Consider the following 22,223-nt stretch of genomic DNA (forward strand, 5'->3'; position numbering starts at 1 on the left):
CCTTCCATCAAAAAGAACTCAAAATTCAAGGCCTTGATATTCTGGACATGTAGAAACTCATAACTACAAGTAATTCATAGGAGTCCTAAACACTACACACCCTCCACACAATATTTCACAAGCACCATCAGAAGTGAGAATGAAAAATGAAAAATGAAGATACAAATAAAAATGAAGCTTTGAAAATAGAAAAGAACAAATACAAGCGGTGACTGAGAAAGTGCGAGAAACAATAAAAGATCTCTCTCCAAGAAATTAAAAATCAATGGAAAGTGAAACATACATACATATACCAAGGCTTTTTCCCCCTTACAAGGGAGGTAGCCAAAAAGGAAAAGGCATAAAATCATTCTCACCCATTCCATCCCTGAATACACTCCACATCCCTCCACCCTCCCTCTTATTTTAGCACCTCCCGGATGACGGGTCATCCCTGCACCTTGTCCACTGACCTGGGTCAGAAGCTGTGTCACAAGACACAGCACATCCACAGCAAGGCCGCTTCATTAAATCGGCGACCCCCCCCCCCCCATGCATAAAAGGAGAAGACGGTGAGAAATCTCTTTGGGCTGTGTCAAATTTTGGTCACACATACTACCTCACCCCCCATCCCCCTGCCCATTCCACCTCATGCATCACAACATCATCCATATACAACCATTCTCCATTCACCCCTGTCTTCTGTCCTCTCCCATCCTTCCTCAACAGACATTCCCCTCTTCCCCAAAGCCCCCTTCACCCCATCCATCCACCTCATCCTAGGACGTCCCCTCATGTTCACTCCCTCCAGCAATAAGTGGAAGACAATGAAAAAGAAACAGCTATTAAAGTAATTAAGGTGAAAGTGAATTGGGTCAGAGACAGTGGATAAAAAAAAGTGCATAGTAGTTTATGGTATCAAAGAAAAACATAATGTAGCTAGATACCTATGAGAAAAAGATAAAGAAATTTTGCAAAAGAAACTCTGAAAGAGATACAAGAGGGGCAAGAAATAGACAAAGAAAAGAAGAAATGCAACTCCCACAGCCACAATCAATATCCTCTCTAGCCTCCACATTCTACAATTTTCTAAAATGCTGTACTCATCTTCCCCTTAATCTATATTCACTTCCATCTGCATCCTTTACCTTTACCTTTCTACCTGACTAACCTCCCTTCATTCTCTCAATTTCCTTCCAATTTTTATTTTTATCTCAAAAATAATCTGTTAAACTCCTATCCCGGCTAATATCTGCCCTCCCCTGATGTTTTACTTCTCTTTTCTTTTTCTTGAACCTCTCATATGCTTCCCTTGTTCTACCTCACAATCAATCTTTACGAGTATATGCTCACATCTTCTCTTCTACCACTACCTCCATCCCACCATTCATTAAAAAAATTTTGTTCACTCCCATCTACCTCATCTCACATACCACCTTTGCACACTTCCTCCTTGAAACATACTCATTCTTCTACTTCTACTTCCCCTTTATTCCTCACCAACTCCCACGCTTCTTTCAGCTTCTCATGAAATGCTTTTCTTCTTTTCCTTCTCATTCAATGTGTTTACTCTCAGCACCTCTTTACCTCCCACACTTTTCCTCTTCAGCATTTCCTCTAATCTCAATTTCCTTCCTGCCAAAAAATTATCTGACACAACATAGTCCACTATCAATCAACTACCCCTATTCTCTCCTGCAGAAGACCTGCAGCCTCCAGGTGGAACTATAAGTCATCTAAAAAAGAGATATTGTGTTGTTATCTGGGAACTGTTAGTGTGGGGTATTGTAATATAAGGTGTTCTGTCTCCTCTGTGTGGTGGTTCCAACTGGGGCAGTTTGTGTCTGTGGCCAGGTTATTCTGTGTTAGTAATGCTGTGTCATTCTGTGTTGGTATTGCCGGATGATGTCCTGAGCACAGGTGCACAGGTGCGCCAGTGTGGTTCTTGTCAGAGGTGGGAAGATTTTCTTTGTGGGGCTGATGTCTGGGGGTTCTTGTTATAGTATCGAGTTTGGTGGTCTGTCTTGAAGGCCTTGTTTAGTAATCTGAGTATGTATGTATTAACATTAACTTCATTATGTATATACCAATGGCTTCTTCCCCCTAACAAGGGAGGTAGCCAAATCAAGGCATGCACCCACTCCCACCCATTTCATTCCTATCCACCAACTTTATTTCCCTCTTATCTTTGCTCCTCATGGATGAAAGGTCAGCCCTGTCTCCTGCCCACTGCGCAGGTCAGAAGTAATGTATCAAGACACAGCAGGGCTGCTTTGCTTACATGGTGAACCACCCCCTCCCTGTCCCTTTATGCTGAAAATTAAGAAGATAGGAGAAATCCCTTCTGGCTGCATCAAAATATCATCCATATACAACCATCCTCCACTAACCCCTATCCCTTGCCTTCTCAACAGATAAGTAATATACAGTTAAGGAGCAATGCTTGCTGGGTCCCATTTCTTACTCTCTGATATATCATACCTAGCCTCAAATTCATGTACAGTGTAGTTCCAACTTGGTCTATATTCTTGAATGATGATGATATGGTTTAACATCACAAACTCCCCCCTACCAGAAGGCTAGGACAGTGTTCCTCACAGAGGGCTTTGTGGTGTGGAATTTAATGAACCATGCCCTTGGTTCAACTTCGCCAGTGGCAGGATTCGAACCACCATCCCCTCGACCTTTGCCGCAAGTAACAATGCCCTAAACCGATTTTAATTCCTATATTGTTCCAGCTTGGGTTATATCGCCTATGCTATTCCAAGTATTTATGCATTTATACAAAAAACTGTTAACATCCTTTACACATATAACCTTCCTTAAATTGTTCTCATGATCCTCCTATCTTTAATCAAGTGATCGTTTCTGTCAATGTAGTCTATCCCCTTTAGTAACATGAATACTCTAATCATATCACCACTTTCTCTTTGATTTTTCAAAGTTGACCCGGTGTTTTTAGTCTCTCCTCATATGGCTTATCTGCCATGCTGGGAACCAGTTTGGTTGTTCCCCTTTGTATTCTCTCAATCTTGCTAATATCCTTCACTCTGTGTGGAGGACATCCAATTGACACACATTCCAGTCTTGGATGGATCAGGGTTTCAATGAGTTTTTTCATCATCTCTTCATCCACACAGTGAAAAGCCACTTTAATCTTCTGCAGCAGTCCATTTGTCTCTCCCACAGTCATGCTGGTATGTCTGTCAGTTGACAGGTTCTTTCAACAACACTCCCAAACTATTCTTGGCTCCAAGCAAAAATGGTGTCTAGATCTTTTTGCAATGGCCTAAAGTACTTGTTTCTCACTCTTCTCATGACTTTTACACACTCTGTGAACTTTTATTTCTGTGTGGATGTTTTGTGTGGAATAGGTGTAGGTTATAGATGTATGGGTAGTGTGCTTTTTTTTTTAACTGGTCCATTGATGTCCATATTCCATTAATGTCATATCATCCACCCTTCCTTCCTCCATCCTTTCCCATGTGTACTTATGCTTGGCCCAGTTTTTAAACATTGAGTCTGTTATCTTCAACTCCCTTTCTAAATACAACTCCAACATATCTCCACTATGATTCTTACCTCACTACTGACACAATTTCTAATCTAGCAGGAATAGATTTTATTTGAACTGAAAGTTTATTGTAAGATAGTAATGAAATTATGTATGTTAATCTTAGGGAATAAAATGGACAATCTTTGAACTTTAAAACTAGCTAAGACCTTATCTGGATTTTCCCAAAAGTTTGATCATTGAAGTTTTACTGCACAATCACATAGGTCTGACCACAGTCTCAACTTCCCCCAGATGCAATCACCACACAGAAGACAAAGAATACCTCATCTTATACTGCCCACTTTCACCCTACCCAGACAACACAATATAACTTCTTTGAGAGATATGCTGACCAAACTGGTGACCACTGCTGGTTACTTGGAGGCAGTGGGTCACCATGGACTGATTGATAAAAAACCTCTGTCTCACCCTTAATCTTGATGCCATAAGTGAGTACTCAATGTTTAACAGCTTTCTTACTAAAGTGGTCTTACAGAGATGAGCAAAAAAGCCTTGTGGCATCCACAATACAGGAATAAGTAGGAATAAGTAGTGTAGGGAGAATTAAGCCAACACTTTATACCCAGATATAATTGGACTCCTATGGATAGCCACAGATAAAAATATAAATCCAAATGAGAGGAAGTTTATGTCATGGATATGAATACTTCTACAATTCATACATTACCTTGGAATTTTCTGCATAATTTCTATCATATGAGAATCACATTACATAAAATATTTTGAAGAAACATACATACTTTGGCGAGTCTACATTTTTATAACCTGGCAAAATATTACAGGATGAGAAGAACTCATCTTCACAGGATGCAGACAATCTCCTTTGTGCTAGAAAAGAGAGAGAGAGAGAGAAGAGAAGAGGGAGAGAAGACAGAGAGAGAGAGAGAGAGAGAGAGAGAGAGAGAGAGAGGACACAGCCCTTAGTTGTGTCAAATGTTGACACTATTTTTTATGAAGATGCTAAACACAGACCACCCTCCTCTAGTTGTAGAAAAAGGGGGTTAATTCATTACACATATCTTTATGCTAATTGATATACTAATTAAATCCAACCAAAGATTCTTCATTTTTTCTTGCCAGGAATCTTTTACGTGCAGCGCTGAAGAGACTATTTTTACGTTGTGCCAACATTTGTTCTCTTTCATGTGGAGATTTGCTGAAGCGTCCTCCTCCCCCAACACCATTAGCATCACAAGATCCACTGAAATAGCAACACAGTACAATAGTAAGTCACACATCAAAGACTTTAACACACACATATCAACAAGCCTCATATTACATAGTCTCAAGCACTCATCTGCCTGTGGCCCTGATAACATAAGCAACATACACCTAAAACACATTGGACCACAAGGTATACACGCACTCACAAACATTGCAAACTACAGCTATTCACACAACACAATACCCGACATCTGGAAGCATGGTAAAATAATCACCATTCCAAAACCGAACAAAGACCCAACAATCCCAACATCGCACCGCCCAATCACACTTCTCTGCACCCCCTCTAAAGTCATTGAACGCCTAATACTTAAACTTGTCACACCATATATTCCCCTTGCTGACTCACAACACGGTTTTAGGCCACTACACTCCACAAACACTCTTCTGACAAACCTCACACAAAGAATTTTAGATGGCATCAATTCAGATAGGCCCCACCACAGAACACTTCTTATAACATTGGACATTAGTAAAGCTTTTGATGCTATCCCCCGCCACAACCTAACAAATAAAATATATAACACAGACATGCACAATAACACCAAAAGATGGCTGGCCAATTATCTGGCAGGCAGGAATGCTCATGTGTCATATAATGGCCAATCATCGCACATCAGAAACATTAAGAACGGAGTACCACAGGGCTCGGTTCTATCCCCCACATTATTTAATCTATACATGCATGACTTACCCACGCCAGACACCTCAGAAATACAAATCTCTTCCTACGCAGACGACATAACAATCACATGCACACATCGTAACACAGACAAAGCTGCAGAAATAATCCAGCCTTACCTTGACACACTCAACACATGGTTCATCACAAACAGACTCAAAATAGCTCCAACCAAATCTACAGCAACACTTCTCACCAACTGGACAAAAGAACACAAATACATACCTCATCTCTACATCAACAACACTCTAATACCACACACAAACACACCGAAAATTCTTGGTGTAACATACGATACATCCATGTCTTTCAAACAACACCTCACAAACATAAAAAACAAATGCACACCTAGACTTAACGCACTTAAGTCAATCACTGGAACAACATTTGGACAAAACAAAGAAACTAATATAACAATATACAAACAATGCATACGCTCAGTGATGAATTATGCGAGTCCTGCATGGGCTCCTAATCTCAGTGAGACACACCACAACACCCTTCAAATCATACAAAACAAAGCCCTAAAAACAATTACAGGCTGCACAAATACATCACCTACAGACCATTTACACCATGAAACAAAAGTCCTCAAAGTCAAGGACCACCTCGACATGAGAGGCACACAAACACTTGCTGCAGCCACCACAAACACATCACACCCGCTACACTACATAGCAGAACACCCACACACACCAAGAAACATTAAAACTACACCCAAAGACCTTTATTACACACAGATACTCTCTTCTCTTCCTCCACAACCACCAAATACCAGCCTCCGGAAACATATTCATAATCATATCACTCACCGCTCCATTAACACACTGAAAGACAACACACTGCTGCATGCCAGACCCCCTGATATCCACCCTTCTGAATCCTCTCTCCCACGTAAGGACAGAGTCCACTTGGCCAGACTGCGATGCGGTCACCACCCAGCACTTCTAAGCTACCAGAAGAGGCTGGACGACCGTGTTGTGAACAGCTGCCCAGGATGTAACACTTCACCCCATACCATACAACACATAATGGAAGACTGCATTATACACAATCATGCACGCAAACAACACAACATACACTCTATAAAGGATTTGTGGGAAAACCCAGTTTCGGCTGTGGCCTTCCTTGGGGAGACGGGACTGCTCGGACAGACAGTCTAGGGAACGACAACAACAACAACAAGCCTTGGCTAGGTGAAAGTCCTTCATTCAACCCACTCCCATCCAATAACCCATTTGTTATCCTTTCCATCATAACTCCATCTAGATAAAGTGTCAACCCTGTCCCCTACCCATTGCTTGAGTCAGAGGAAAAGCAATGACTTTAAAGAATTTGGATAAATATTACTGTTACTGAGAATTAGGATCGCAAGCTGTATCCTAGATGTGTAAGAGACCAAACTGATGTCGAAAAAAGGTCGATCAAAATTTAACACATAAAATGTCTTCTGAAAATGTATTTTATAATTAAAGTAATAACCACAAACACACAAGACACTTAAAAAAACAAACACATGAGCATGAGTATAAGATGATGAAAAAATGATAAAGAAAATACTAACTACACTAATAAGACCAAAACTTGAGTACGCAGCATCACTTTGGACACCCAGCACCAAAAAGAATATTAAGAAACTAGAAAGATTACAAAGAGCGACAACCAAACTAGCACCGACTCTCGCTGAACTAACATATGAGCAAAGACTATCCAAACTGAACCTACCAACACTGGAACAAAGAAGAGAAAGAGGAGATTTGCTGACTATCTACAGAATAATGAAAGGAATGGAAGTTTTAGACAGGAACGAACCTGTTAGTGTGGGACAACGGTAAAACGAGAGGACACGGAAAAAAACTGAAAAAAGATAGTTATAGAAAAAACTTGAAAAGGAACAGTTTCCCACACAGAGCAATTAATACATGGAACAAATTAGACAATAAAACAGTATGTGCAAACACTATACAAGATTTTAAGATAAAACTTGATGCGGAGAGATACAAAGACGGGTCACCACGAGCATAGCTCCCCTCCCGTATATTACAACTAGGTAAATGATAAATACTAATCTTGAAACAAAGTGAGAAAGTACAATACATAACAATAACCTATTCAGACTGAGGTTTCATAAATTAATATTTGCCTTTCATTTCACGGACTAGAAAACCACAGAAGCCTCAGATGGCATTCTTTGGCCCTCTCATTGGGAGAAAGAAACTGAGAAGAAACTTTGGACTGATGTTTATCATATTAAAGTTGAACTATTTCCATATGTTTATAGTGGTAGGTGGGGAGTAACCACAAATTGTTAGTTTTCTTTGTGTGAAGAGATGGAGGAAATTTAGTCAAAGTTTATGAATCAAAGAAACTCCCAATCATGAAAAAAAATTAAATTATATTCCTCTTTTCTAACACATTAAAGACCCGACAAGAAAATAAAAATTAAAATAAATTGCATGCACAAGCTTTGGATAGGAGTAAACTTAGGTCATAGTATACAGTTCTTAAGAACCACATTCAATTAAGCTTCTACTGTATGATTCCCAACAACTAAGGAAAGAGACACTATAAACTAAACAGTATAAAGCATTAAGAACAATAACATAATGAATTACAACCACCCCAACAAAATACATGCATTCAGAAACCAATATCACATGAAAAATGATAGGTGCACACTTCAAAGTTCCCTTAAGGGGGTTGACTCTCATTTTGGTGATTCGCTCGATCGGATTATGCATTTCTGGTCCTCCCAACCTTATCTTTTTATTTAAGACAATGAAAATTTAACACAATGTGCAGGGAAATGGGATGCATCTGTGACAGAAATTTCATTGAAATCCATTAAGAAAATTTTACACAACAGACGATTTACTTGTAATTTTGAGTTATTTTTTAAATAATGTTTATTTTTCCAAAAGTATGAGGAGAATAATGATTTCCTTTGGTGTACAGTTAGTAGACATCCAGATGTACCTAAACTAGTATACTCGTAATTATAAGTGAAAAAGAAAGTCGGCCTTACAGCAAATTATATAAAAAAAAAAAAAACATAAAATCACAACTTTAAAAAATTGTCAAAAACATATATCAAGTAGGTTAAGAATGAATTTACTACTTTTGTTAGATATAAGTATCACAATCATTTTCCAACAAGAATGATCAAAATTGCTTATTTACACACGAAGTTATAGTTACTTTTGTGCGAAAAAACTAGTTTTGAGAAAATAGCATTTTTATGTTTATATATTCACTACTCCATAAAAGTGCCTCCAAAGAGTATCAAATGCACATATCTACTTACATAATCCTTTGACCATTTCCGGGAAGTAAGCAGCAGATGTTCATTACATTTCTTTTGTACCCATGCCAGTTGAGAATTGTGACAATCCTAACCTTCCATATCCTTCACATAATGAATGGTACACATGGATTACCATCCCTTTGCTAAGGTGAGTATTCTTGCACTTCTCAGGTTCAGAATGGAGCAAAATACTTCGGCAACTATCACATCTGACATTTTTTTATGTAGTGAATTTATAAAAAAGAAATGTATAAAACAGGATAGCACGTGGAGAAATTACACACGCATACGCTGAACCCTTTTTCGATCGCACTGAATGTGGTGACTGCTGCCTAACCTATCGTACAACAATATCAGAGTATAAAATTCTCAAAAACGACAACAAAAAAATGACAAAATACAAGGAAAAAAAAACCATAGCAAAGAAAGGGGCGTGGCTGACGGGCGGACCTTTAAGTCTCTGGCCCTTTAAACCTGCCATTACCTGAAAAGGGTGGCGTTATACGTCTGGAAACCAGTCCTGCGGTGTTCAGGGACACCACACCAGTCCACACACGAAGTTTGACAAAATCGAATATTTTTCACCGAAATGAGAGTTAACCCCCTTAACCTTAGTCACCCATCTCATTACATCACAAAAACATATTCAGCTGGGAAAGGGGATATATTTATATACATATAAATACATATATATATATATATATATATATATATATATATATATACAGGTAAACGTCGACTTATGATGGCATTAGGTTTCGATAGAGCCATCGTAAGACGATTTCATCGTAAGTCGATCCCCAATTTGTGTATCACTGTTCCGTGGTCACTGTACCTAGCCTACCTGTATATTAACCACCAGAGATACTGAATATAGCCTATTAAACATGTACAGTAGTTTATTTAATTATTTTTATCCTTTTTACCATATTCAAACACTATAATATGTATTTTCAGTACGGAACTTAAATCTCGCGGGCAGCAGCCAATGCCAGCCATACGACGTGACGTAATAATACTCGCATCATAAAATATAGTCACCGCTTATATCGATCGTTCTCTCTTTCACCCGCGAATTTTGAAAACCACAGAGAATGGGATTCAAGGCACATTTGAGAGAATGTAAAAACACAGGGGCGACTACAATAAATATAATCAAGACGCCGATATGGCAGCGTCGCGAATCCACTTGCTCCTCATGACGCCTACGTGTGCGGCACCGTATGGAAGGGGTTATATTATCATATCGTCGTCGTCGTCGTCGTCATCGTAAAGTCGAACAATCGTAAGTCGCGGCCATCGTAAGTCGACGTTTACCTGTATATATATATATATATATATATATATATATATATATACACACACACACACACTTCAGCGAACGGACGGCTTAGAAGACGTTCTGAAGAAAATTGAAGTTTTGAGGATCCCAACGCAAAGAGAAGTGCCTATTGTATTTACAGGGTGGGGGGGAAATTGCTCATGGGGTAGTAGGAAAGTAGGGAAAGAGGAGAAGGGGAGGGATTACTGAGGTAAATGGAAGGAAATGAGGAAGTAGACTTGGCCCAGGCAGACAGGCGAAAGGTAAACAAACGGCCCCCCGACGACGATGAAATGTCTAATAAAAATGTAAAGATTAGAAGTATAGTTAGGAGCAATACAGTAGAAAGTGATGAGAATATTTTCCAGGGATTTAAATGATAAGACTAGAAGAGAAGGTCGATAAGATGATCGAGGACTTGGAGCGTAGGTTCGGTCATGCTAACAACATTATACGGAGAGTTGAAAAATTGGAAGAACTAGAGAAGGTGAACAAAAACTTAACTAAGGAAATTGAAGAATTAAAAAAACAGTTAAAAGAAGTAAAAGATGAGAATAAAGTCTTAAAAGAGACTAATAAGGAGAACAAGGAGGGTTGGAAAAAAAATCATGAAAATAGCAAAGTTGCATTCACTGACATAATCAGACAGCAAATGAATGAACAAACTGAAAACTCAGTTATTAAAGTGATGAGACAGAAGGAGAATATAGTAAGAGACTTAGCAGACAGAAAGAAATGTATAATTATGTTAGGAATGGAAGAGAAACATAACCCAGATAGAACCACAAGAATCAAAGAGGAAAATGAAAAAGTAAGAAATTTACTAGAATTAGTTCAGGAAGATGAACCAGAAATAATGAAACAAATTGAAGAGAAATTCAGGCTCAGGAAATATAATACAGACAAGACCAAACCAATTAAGATTAAATTCAGGTCACAAACTACGGCTGAGAATATCTTATCCAAAACAGGGAAACTAGCAACAAGTGAACAATATAAAAAGGTATGGATAAAAAGGGAAATGAATAAAGAGGAAAGAGAGGAAGAAAAACAGAAAAGAACGGAGTCAGAAAAAGAGATTCTATTGGAGAGTAGTGAATATGAAACTAAAGAAAGTCGACATACAAGAGAAAAACAAAAGGGAAACAGAGAACACAATGGAAGTGGCAGAAAACTAAGAGTGTCTTACACAAATATAGATGGATTAATAACAGGATTGAATGAGCTGAATGATTATTTGAAAGAAAAAGAACCAGACATAATGGGAATTGTAGAAACAAAATTAAAAGGTCCACTACCACCCAACAGTGTAGGACATGATGCATATAATTATTGGATTAGAAACAGAGTGAAAAAGGAAGGGGGTGGAGTTATGTTCCTGACTAAGAAGGATATAAACGTGAAGTGTGTCACATATGGAAAGAATACAGTAGAGATGATAATGATGGAAGTAGAAGACAGAGATAAGAAGAGCAGAAAGTTTGTGATAAATTATGTGCCCCCGAAAACAGCCTCATGGGAAGAGAGTGAACATAAAAGTATGTTAGAGGACACAAAGATAACATTAAACAAGATAATGGAAGAGGGAGGAAAAATAGTTATGATGGGCGACTTTAATTGCAAAGAAATCTGCTGGGAAGAAATGACAGTAAAGGGTGGAGACGGCTCATGGGGAAACGCTCTACTTGAGATGGTTACTGACCATACAATGACACAATGGATACAGGAGAACACTAGGTATAGAAATGAAGAAGAGCCATCGAGACTAGACCTAGTAATTACATCCGAACCTAGAATAGTGGACAAAATTGAATATAAAACACCAATAAGTAAAAGTGACCACATATTGATTGAACTGGAACTTAATGAAGAAAAATATATGAAAAGAAATGAACAATATAGAAAAGGAAGAATGATGTATGAAAAAACAAACTTTGATAAAATAAGAGAATTCTTTCAAAAGGAAAACTGGGAAGAAATATACAAAGAAGAAACAACAGTGGAAGAGAAATGGAATATTTTGACAAAAATTTACAAAAAAGGAGTGGAAAAGTATGTCCCAAGACAAAAACAAGAAAAAGAATATGTAAAATGCTGGTACAACAAAAGCTGTAGGGAGTTAAAAGACAAAAGAGACAAAGCCTGGACCAGATGGAAAAAAGACAGACCTGAAAAATGGAAAATATATACCTGTTATAGAAATGAATACGTACAAATGTGCAGAGAGGAAAAGAGAAAATATGAAAAAGATATCATAGAAAAGTGTAAAGATCAACCAAAACTATTCTACAGATTTGTAAACAATAAACTGAAAAACAAACAAGACTTGGAGAAATTAAGACAGGAGGGAGTTGAATACACTGAGGAAATGGAAATGGCGGAAATTATGAACAAACATTTTAAATCAGTGTTTACAAGGGAGAACGAATGGAAAGAGAAAGTCCCCCCTATGGAAGAAATAGAAGTAACAAAGAATGAAATATTAACACACTTGAGTAATCTTGATGTCAGAAAATCTCATGGACCAGATGAAATAGCAAACTGGATACTGAAAGAATGTAGGAATGAACTGGCAGACAAAATACATAGCATACTAAATAGTTCCTTGAAAGAAGGAAAAGTTCCAGAAGATTGGAAAAAAGCAAATATAGTACCTATATACAAAGGAGGAAATAAAGAAGAACCTACCAACTATAGACCAGTCTCTCTAACAAGTACAATAGCAAAAATTTGTGAAAGAATGATCAAAAGTAGATGGGTAAAATATTTAGAAAAAAACAAAGTGTTAAATCCAAGGCAATTTGGATTCAGACAAGGACGATCATGCGTCACCAATTTAATATGTTTCTATTCAAGGCTAATAGATATAATACAAGAAAGAGATGGATGGGCGGACTGTGCATTTTTAGATCTAAAGAAAGCTTTTGACAAAGTACCACATAAGAAGTTGCTTAAGAAATTAGAAACTGAAGGAGGAATACAGGGCAAACTACTAAATTGGATGGAGGACTTTTTGCAAGAAAGAAAAATGAGAGTAGTGATAAGAAACCAGCACTCAAAATGGGATGAAGTAATAAGCGGTGTTCCGCAGGGAACAGTTCTGGCCCCAATAATGTTTGCTATATATATTAATGATATGGATGAAGGAATTGAAAGCAGATGATACAAAACTACTGAAAAGAGTGAAAACTGAAGAAGATTGTGAATCACTACAGAGAGATCTAAATAAAGTACAGGAATGGAGTAGGAAGTGGGAGATGGAGTTCAATACAAAAAAGTGTAGTATAATGGAGTTTGGAAAAAGCAAAAACAGAATAACAGGAGCATATAAATTGGGAGAAGAAGGAATAAAAAAAAGTAGAAAATGAGAAGGACCTGGGAGTCATTGTTATGAATAATATGTCACCTGAGAAACATATAAATAAGATTTTTGGAGAAACTTATAATTTAATAAGAACAATCAAAGTTGCATTTACATACCTGGATGAAGAAATGGTGAAGAAAATCCTAATCACCCTGATAAGACCAAGATTGGAATATGCAGCAACGATATGGTCACCAAGTACAAAAAAATGTATAAAAAAACTTGAAAGAATACAAAGAGCAATTACAAAATTGGCACCAACACTCTCAAAACTATCATATGAAGAGAGACTAGAAAAACTTGAACTACAGACACTAGAGCAAAGAAGAGAGGAGATTTGATAGCTATTTACAGAATCATGAAAGGCATAGAAATTACTGATAGAGAGAATCTGATAAAATGGGATGACAGAAATACAAGAGGACACGGAAAGAAAATAAAAAAAGACAGCTATAGAAGAGATTTGAAAAAGAACAGCTTTCCTCACAGAGTAATAGACAGTTGGAACAAGTTAGATCAGAAAGTGGTGTGTGCAAAAACAATACATGAATTTAAAAATAGTTTAGATAAAATGAGATATGAAGACGGGACCCCACGAGCATAGCTCCCCTTCCCGTAAAATACAACTAGGTAAATACAGGTAGTCGTCGACTTACAACCTATGCAACTTTACCACCATCTGGTCTGCAGGCATCACTCTCTTGCCAAATGAAACAACAGTATACTGTATATATTTTTGTTCAACATAATTATATCACAAGCCACTTCAAGGCTTCATACACCTAAACTGAAAACTTTATTTGTCTCAGTTACATGTCATCTTTCTTTATTTTGTAAGAATGTCTTTCTGTCATTCCTTGGTAAGATTTTTTTTCATGAAACTCCTCCCTCCTATGTACATCATGATCATATCTCCCACACACATGTCTCTCTTCCAGTGTGATCAGATTAATTTTGTTCAGTTCTTCTTCAAAAGATTAATTTCTAATACAAGGAATCAGCATAGTTTTCCTCTGCATTGCCTCCAGTTTATGTATGTAGATGTATGGAATAGGGGGGAGGCTGTTCAGAATGGTCAGATGGTTTAACTTGAGTAATATATCTTGTGTTAGGGTAGGAAAGAATTTTTGAGGATAGCTTGAAATTAAGTGTGGCTGCACTAGGTTTGTGTAATGTTACCATGGTTGTTCAATATGTACAGATAGTCGTCAACTTACGACCAGTTTGTCCAAGTTATTATCATGCACTTAAAAAAATTAACAAGCTTCATTGGTGCAGTGTAGTACCACTCACAAAAACAAATGTTTCCCACCACTGATTATGACCCAGCACTCAAGTGGCACACTTAATCAGTCTTTGTCAGGATCATTGTATACCGGGTAGGGGCTATTCAGAGGGTAAACAATGGAAGAGCGTGTGGTTTATCTGCAGGGAAGAGTAGAGTTTCACTTAATCTCTTTCGCAAGATGCGGCCCATGGGACCGTGGCTTGACTGTAGTGATTCATTAGGCATTTGGTGCCAAGTGGGGAGTGACTTCTGGCTCTGGGTGTGAAAAGAGAGACAAATGTTGAGCTCAATGCCTATTTGCCGGGGAGCTGGAAGGAGGTCCCAAGGTGATGACTGCAGCTTTGTGAGTGGTGAGAGACATGGCTACTGGAAGTGATGATGTTCCATGGGTTCCAAGGCGATCAGTACTTTTGACAGGTTCCATCTGGCCTTATATACCAGTGAGACGGCTTGAGACAATCAAGCCAGCTTGCATCCTGCACACTGGTTGGCAGTTGTCGTTATTGCTCTGACCTATAACTTGTGGTTGCTGTCGTAAACCGCAGCACACTGAGTAGAGGAGAACTGCCTAATGCACCCCAACAGAAGTTGAGGCTGAGGTTGTTTAGATCCTCACAAAGAAATCAACAAAGTAGTTGTACTCCACATATCCCAGCAGCTGGGATATGAATTCCTCGAATTGTGACGAGGGGTTCTTCTCCGGGGTATGATAGATAATCCTGACATTTTTACCCATACATTTAGAACAAAGACCGACTTGCAACTGAAATGACTTACGACTGGGCAATCAGAACCTAACCCAGTTGTAAGTTGACGGCTACTTGTATATTCATATATATATATATACACACACATACACACAGAGATGAAATGGATGGAAATCCTTGACAGGGATGATCTACTTAAATGGGACAGAAGAAATACAAGGGGACACAAGAAGAAATTTAAGAAGGACAGTTACAGAAGAGATCTGAAAAATAATAGCTTTCCACAGAGTGTAGATACATGGAATAAATTAAGAGAGAAAACAGTGAGTGCTAAAACTATACATGACTTTAAGGAAGAACTGGATGCGGAAAAATACAACTGCAGGTCCCTACAACCATAGCTCTTCTCCTGCAAAATACAACTAGGTAAAACTAGGTAAATACATACTGGGTATATCAAAGGCTTTCCCCCTTACAAAGGAGGTGGCCAAAAAACAAAGGCATAAAATCCACTCTCACCCATTTCATCCACACATACTCCACTCCCATCCATTCCCTTCCCTACCTCTTCTCTTGGCTCCTCCTGGATGATGGGTAATCCCTGCATCTTGCCCACTGCCCTGAGTCAGAAGCAGTGTCACAAGACACAGCACATCCACAGCAAGGCAGCTTCATTAAATCAGTGACCCCTCCCCTTCTCCGTTCCCTCATGTAGAAATGGAGAAGATGGGGAGAAATCCCTTCGGGCTGCATCAAATTATTCTTCACACCTCCCTAACCCCCCATTCTCCACCCACTCCCTTTCATGCATAACAGTATCATCCATACACAACCATTCTCCATTCACCCCTATCTTCTGTCTTCTCCCATCTTTCCTCAACAGATATTCCCTTTCCCAATGCACCTTTTATCCCATCCATCCATCTCATCCTTGGTCACCCCCTCATGTTCACTCCTTCTACCTCTGCCTTCCACACCTCTTTTACTAATCTTTCTTCACTCATTCTTTTCATGTGTCCAAACCATCCCATCACTCTTTCATCAACCCCATCTTCCACGTCATTTTTCATCCCTGTTCTCCTCTTCACCTCCTTGTTTCTCACTCTATCCAGCCTAGTAACCCCTATCATACTTCTCAGGCACCTCATCTCAAACACATTCAAACTCCTTCTCTCTTCCTCTCTTATGTTCCATGTTTCTGCCCCATACAGTGCTGTTAGCACAATCACTCAAATTATAGCAGAAGAGGTACTTTCAAAAGCAACAAAGCTAGCAAACAGTGAAGATTATAAAAATGTATGAATAAAAACGGAAATGACCAATGAAGAAATAGAGAAATGACACTTAGAAATGAAGAAAATGAAAAAAAAAAAAAAAAACGAGAGAAGAACAGAGACTGAAAAAAATGAGTTTTTTTTTTAGAGTACTGGATCTCAGGCTAAGAAAATGGTACATCAAAAAAAGGAAACAAACCAAAAAAAGAGAAGCAAAGAAAAAGTTAAAAATAACATATACATAGATGGTATGATTTCAGGACTAAATGAATTAAATGACTATCTATTAATAGAGAAACCAGACATAATGGGAATTGTGGAGACAAAATTAAAAGTTCCACTACTATCAAATACTGGGACAAGGTCTATACAACCATTGGGCAAAAAATAGGATGGAAAACAGGGTGGAGTCATGTTTTTGGCTAAGAAAGGTGACAAAAATAACAGAAGAAAAAAATAATGTGGAATTGATTATGATTAAAGTTGAAAACAGAAATATGAAAAGTAGAAAAATTATAATAATATATGTGCCCCCCAAAACACAGGCTTGGACAGATAGTGATAATTCCAAAATACTGGAAGACACAAAGAATCCATTAATTGAATTATTGAGAGGAGGAAACACAACAATTACAAGTGACTTTAACTCAAAGGAAATATGTTGGGAGGAAATGACAGTAAAAGGTGAAGAGGAACTTTGGGAAAATATTCTACTGGATACGACCACTGAATACACATTGACTCAATGGGTGAAAACACCAGATATAGAAACAATGAAGAACCATCGAGACTAGATTTAATATTTCCATTAGAACCTGAAATTGTGGATAAAATGGAATACAAGACACCAATTGGGAAGAGTGACCACACACTAATAGAGTTCGAACTAAAAGAACAAACTTATTTGAGAAGAAATGAGAAACATAGAAAAGGAAGACTAATATGCAACAAAATGGATTTTGAAAACTTAGAAGAAAAAAATTCAAAATGCTAACTGGGAACAATTTTTAAATGAAGAAACAAAGATGGAAGAGAAATGGAACATATTAAAAGAAAATTACAAGAAGGGAACAGGTAAATACATACCAAAGAAGAGACAAACACAGGTATATATAAAATGTTGGTATAACAAAAGGTGTAGTGAAGCTATAGAAGAGAAAAAACCTGGAAAAGTTGGAAAAAAAAGACCAAATGGCAAATATACAACAAACTACGACATGAATATGTAAAAATATGCAGAGAAGGAAAAAAACTATGAAAAAGACATAATAGAAAAAATGCAAGGACCAACCTAAACCATTCTACAAGTATGTAAATGACAAACTAAAAGACAAACACAAAATAGTGAAACTACACAAAGGAAATAATGAATATATAGATGATGTAGAAATAGCTGAAATTATGATCAAACATTTTAAATCTGGATTTACAATTGAAAGTTCACAAAATTGGGAGGAAGGACAGAAAAATCTCCACCAATGAAAGAAATAATGGTGACACAGAAAGAAGGGACCAAATAAAAAAACCTTGATATCAGAAAGTCACACAGGCTGGATGGAATTGCAAATTGGATACTGAAAGAATGTAGATGAACTAATAGACAAAATACACAAGGAAATTTATTTCTCACTCAAAGAAGGAAAGGTACCACAAGATTGAAAAAATGCAAATACTATACCAATATACAGTGGCCGCGAAAAGTTTGGGCGCAAAATTATAGGCGCCCAAACTTTCCGTTAAACTCAAAACATGCAAAAAATACAACTTTCCGCCCAAACTTTTCGCTATTTTTCAATGCTAGCGTTTGTACCCATATTTAGCCGAGACAATACGCACTACTTGGCAACTCTGTTTAGGCGCACTCGATGTCACGTGGAGTCAGTTTCTAAACATCTCTCACGGGGAGTAGTCTTTTTTTTGCGGTGGTCTCTGTTTTTGTGCCTTGATATCTCCGTAATGGGAAGTGGTAAAGAGCTGGAAAGAGACACAGTTGTTACAATCATAACCCTCTATAAGGAGGGTTATAAGTGTAAAGATATTGCTACTCGTGTCGGAATTGGAGTGCGTCAAGTGCAAAAGTGGACCAAGAAATTTCGAGACGGAGGAAGTGACATCATTCCTACTCCAAAGCATCGCTCTGGTCGGCCAAGGAAGATATCAAATCGTACTTCTACGGTTATTAGGAGGCAGTTAGATAAAGATCCAATGCTCACAGCTCAAAAACTGAAAGAAAATAACCCTGCACTGCTCCATGATGTGTCTGTAAGATGTATTTCTGATCATTTAGCCAAAGATTTACAATACCGTAGTTGCTGTGCTAAAGTTCTTCCCCTCCTAAGTGCAAAAAACATACGTGATCACATAGCATTTTGCAAGAAATATAAGGACTGGTCCTTAGAAGACTGGGAACAAGTATTGTGGAGTGATGAGTCAACGTTTGTGGTGTCGTCGGGCTGCAGGTCGAAGCGTGTGAGGCGCCCCAGGGGGTCTGACCCTAATGACCCTCGCTATACAGCTAAAGTGGTGAAACATGCTGCAAGTGTATGGTGTGGGGATGCTTTGCATTTGGTGGAGTTGGCAATTTAGTGTTTCTTGCACAAAATGAGTGTGTAAATCAACACACTTATTTCGAGTTGTTGTGTGATAACCTGCCTGAAAGTTTTGAAAAGTGCAATGCTAGTTGGTTTATGCAGGACGGAGCTCCTGCTCACACAGCTCGGTCTGTTACCCAATGGTTAGAAGACTGTGGTGTTGATTACTTCAAAAAATGGCCTGGAAATTCTCCAGACCTAAATCCCATAGAGCACGTATGGCATATAATTAAAAAACAGCTTCAAGATCGTGACGTCTCCACTGTAGCTAAGCTAAAAATAGAAATACAGGATATTTGGGATAATATTATTCCTCAACACGTACAAAACCTGGCAAGATGTGTCCCGGCACGTTTGGAGGTCATAAAGCTTAAAGGAAAATCGCTTGGTAAATAAGATATGTAATAAGCCATTTATAGGTCTTTAAATAATTATTTAAATGTCACAACTGTTTACATTTGTGTCTTGTTAATTACACGCCCAAACTTTTCGCGGCCAATGTACAAAGAAGGGGACAAAGAAAATCCAACCAACTATAGACCAGTTTCCCTTACAAGTACTGAAGAAGAATCAAAACCTAAATAAAGTAGAAGAATTAAAAAGGCAGTTAAGAGAAGTAAAGGATGAGAATGAGGAATTAAAGAGGAATAATAAAGAGAATAAAGAGTCCATTGCAAAAGAGGTAAGTGGTTGGAAAAAAGTCCAAGAGAACAACAAAATTGAATTTAGGGATATAGTGAAACAACATATGAAGGAACAAACTAAGGACACAGTTATTAAAGTGATGAGAGAAAAGAAAATATAGTAAGAGACTTAACAGATGAAAAGAAATGTAAAATTTTATTAGGAATGGAGAAGCATAATGCAAATAGGGCTATAGGAGTAAAGGAGGAGAAAGAAAAAGTAAACAAGGTATCAAAATAGTTCAAGAAAATGAACAATAGGGAAAGAAACTGAATATATAGATTGAGAAAATACAATATAGACATGACCAGAGGAATTAAGGTTAACCCCTTCCATACGGTGCCGCACACGTAGGCGTCATGGACTTAGATCTCGGTGGCAGCAGCCAATGCCAGCCGTACGACGTGTCGTAATAATACTCGCATCATAAAATATAGTCACCGCTTATATCAATCGTTCTCTCTTCACCCGTGAATTGTGATAACCATAGAAAATGCGATTACAAAAGAATTAGAAAGAATGTCATTATGGAGGGGCGACTACAATAAATATAATCAAGACGCCGATATGGCAGTCTCGCGAATACACTCGCTCCCCATGACGCCTACGTGTGCGGCACCGTATGGAAGGGGTTAAATTCAGGTCACAAACGACAGCAGAGAATGTCTTATCAAAAACAGGGAAACTAGCAAAAAGTGATCAGTATAAACAGGCATGGATAAAAAGAGAGATACGGAGGAAAGAGAGGAAGAGAAAACAAAAAGAATAGAAGCTAAGGGAAAAAAACAAGAACAGAACAGAGACAAAGAGAAATTCTATTGGATAGTGGATATGAAAGTGAGGAAATGGTTTACAGCAGAGAAAAAACAGAAGGGAAGCAGAAAACAGGATGGAGGTAACCGAAAGTTAAAAGTGTCTTTCACAAATATAGATAGCTTAATAACAGGCTTGAAAGAAATGAATGATTACTTGAAAGAAAAAGAACCTGACATAATGGGAATTGTAGAGACCAAATGGAAAGGTCCACTAACACCCAACAGTGAAGGACATGGCACATATAATTATTGGGTTAGAGACAGAGAAGTAAAACAAGGGGGTGGAGTTATGTTCCTGACTAACAAGATTATAAATGTGAGGAATGTTACACATGGAAAGAATAGTGGAGATGATTATGATGGAAATAGAGGACAGGGACAAGAAGAGCAGGAAGTTTGTGGTAAATTATGTGCCTCCTAAAACGGTTTCATGGGAAGAGAGAGAACACAAAAATATGTTAGAAGACACAAGGATAACACTAAATAAGATAATGGAAGATGGGGGAAGAATAGTTATAATGAGTGACTTTAATTGCAAAGAAATCTGCTGGGAAGAGATGACAGTGAAAGGTGGAGACGACCTATGAGGAAATGTACTACTTGATATGATTATAGAACAATGACACAATGGATACAAGAGAATACTAGGTATAGAAATGAGGAAGAACCAATGAGAGTGGACCTAATAATCACATCAGAACCCGAAATATTGGACAAGATTGAATATAAGACACCAATAAGTAAAAGTGACCACATATTAGTTGAACTGGAACTAAATGAAGAAAAATACATGGGAAAAAATGAACAATATAGAAAGGGAAGATTGATGTATGATTTTTTTTTTTTTTTTTTTAATAGAATAAGAGAATTTTTTTAAAAAGCAGATTGGGAAAGGATACACAAGGAGGAAACAACAGTAGAAGAGAAGTGGAAAATTTTGACAAAATTTGTAAAGGAGTAGAAAAGTATGTTCCAAGACAAAAATAAGAAAAAGGATATGTAAAATGTTGGTACAATAAAAGATGTAATGAGTTAAAAGACAAATGGGATAAAGCTTGGATAAAATGGAAGATAGACAAGTGTGCAGAGAAGAAAAGAGAAAATACAAAAAAGATGTAATGGAAAAATGTAAATATCAACCAAACTATTTTATAGAATTGTAAATGACAAACTGAAAAACAAACAAGAATTATTGAAACTATGACAAGGAGTTGAATACACAGAGGAAATATAAATATTAGAAATTATGAACAAGCATTTTAAATCAGTATTTACCAAGTTGTTTTTTTACGGGAAAGGGGCTATGCACGTGGTGTCCCGCCTTTGTATCTCACAGTGTCTAGTTTGCTTTTAAACTCATGAATGGTTTTTGTGCATACTATTTCATTGTCCAGTTTGTTCTAAGTGTCCACT

General features: G+C 37.7%; 1 protein-coding gene across 4 annotated transcripts in view; it reads right to left on the reverse strand.

The window, feature by feature from the left end:
* The window catches only part of LOC143041767 (E3 ubiquitin-protein ligase AMFR-like), a 339,879-nt gene that overhangs the window by 32,829 nt on the left and 284,827 nt on the right, over positions 1-22,223 (reverse strand). Inside the window, exon 10 of one of the 4 annotated variants that reach the window (XM_076213799.1) lies at positions 4,634-4,757. The exons of the other annotated variants lie outside the window; for them this stretch is intronic. Within the exon in view, the coding sequence (XP_076069914.1) occupies positions 4,634-4,757 (124 nt within the window). The remainder of the gene's footprint in view (positions 1-4,633; positions 4,758-22,223) is intronic. 4 annotated transcript variants of the gene reach the window in all.

This window comes from Oratosquilla oratoria, chromosome 32 (assembly GCF_046742065.1).
Source record: "Oratosquilla oratoria isolate Oo_2021 chromosome 32, ASM4674206v1, whole genome shotgun sequence".
Classification (NCBI taxonomy): Eukaryota; Metazoa; Arthropoda; class Malacostraca; order Stomatopoda; family Squillidae; genus Oratosquilla; species Oratosquilla oratoria.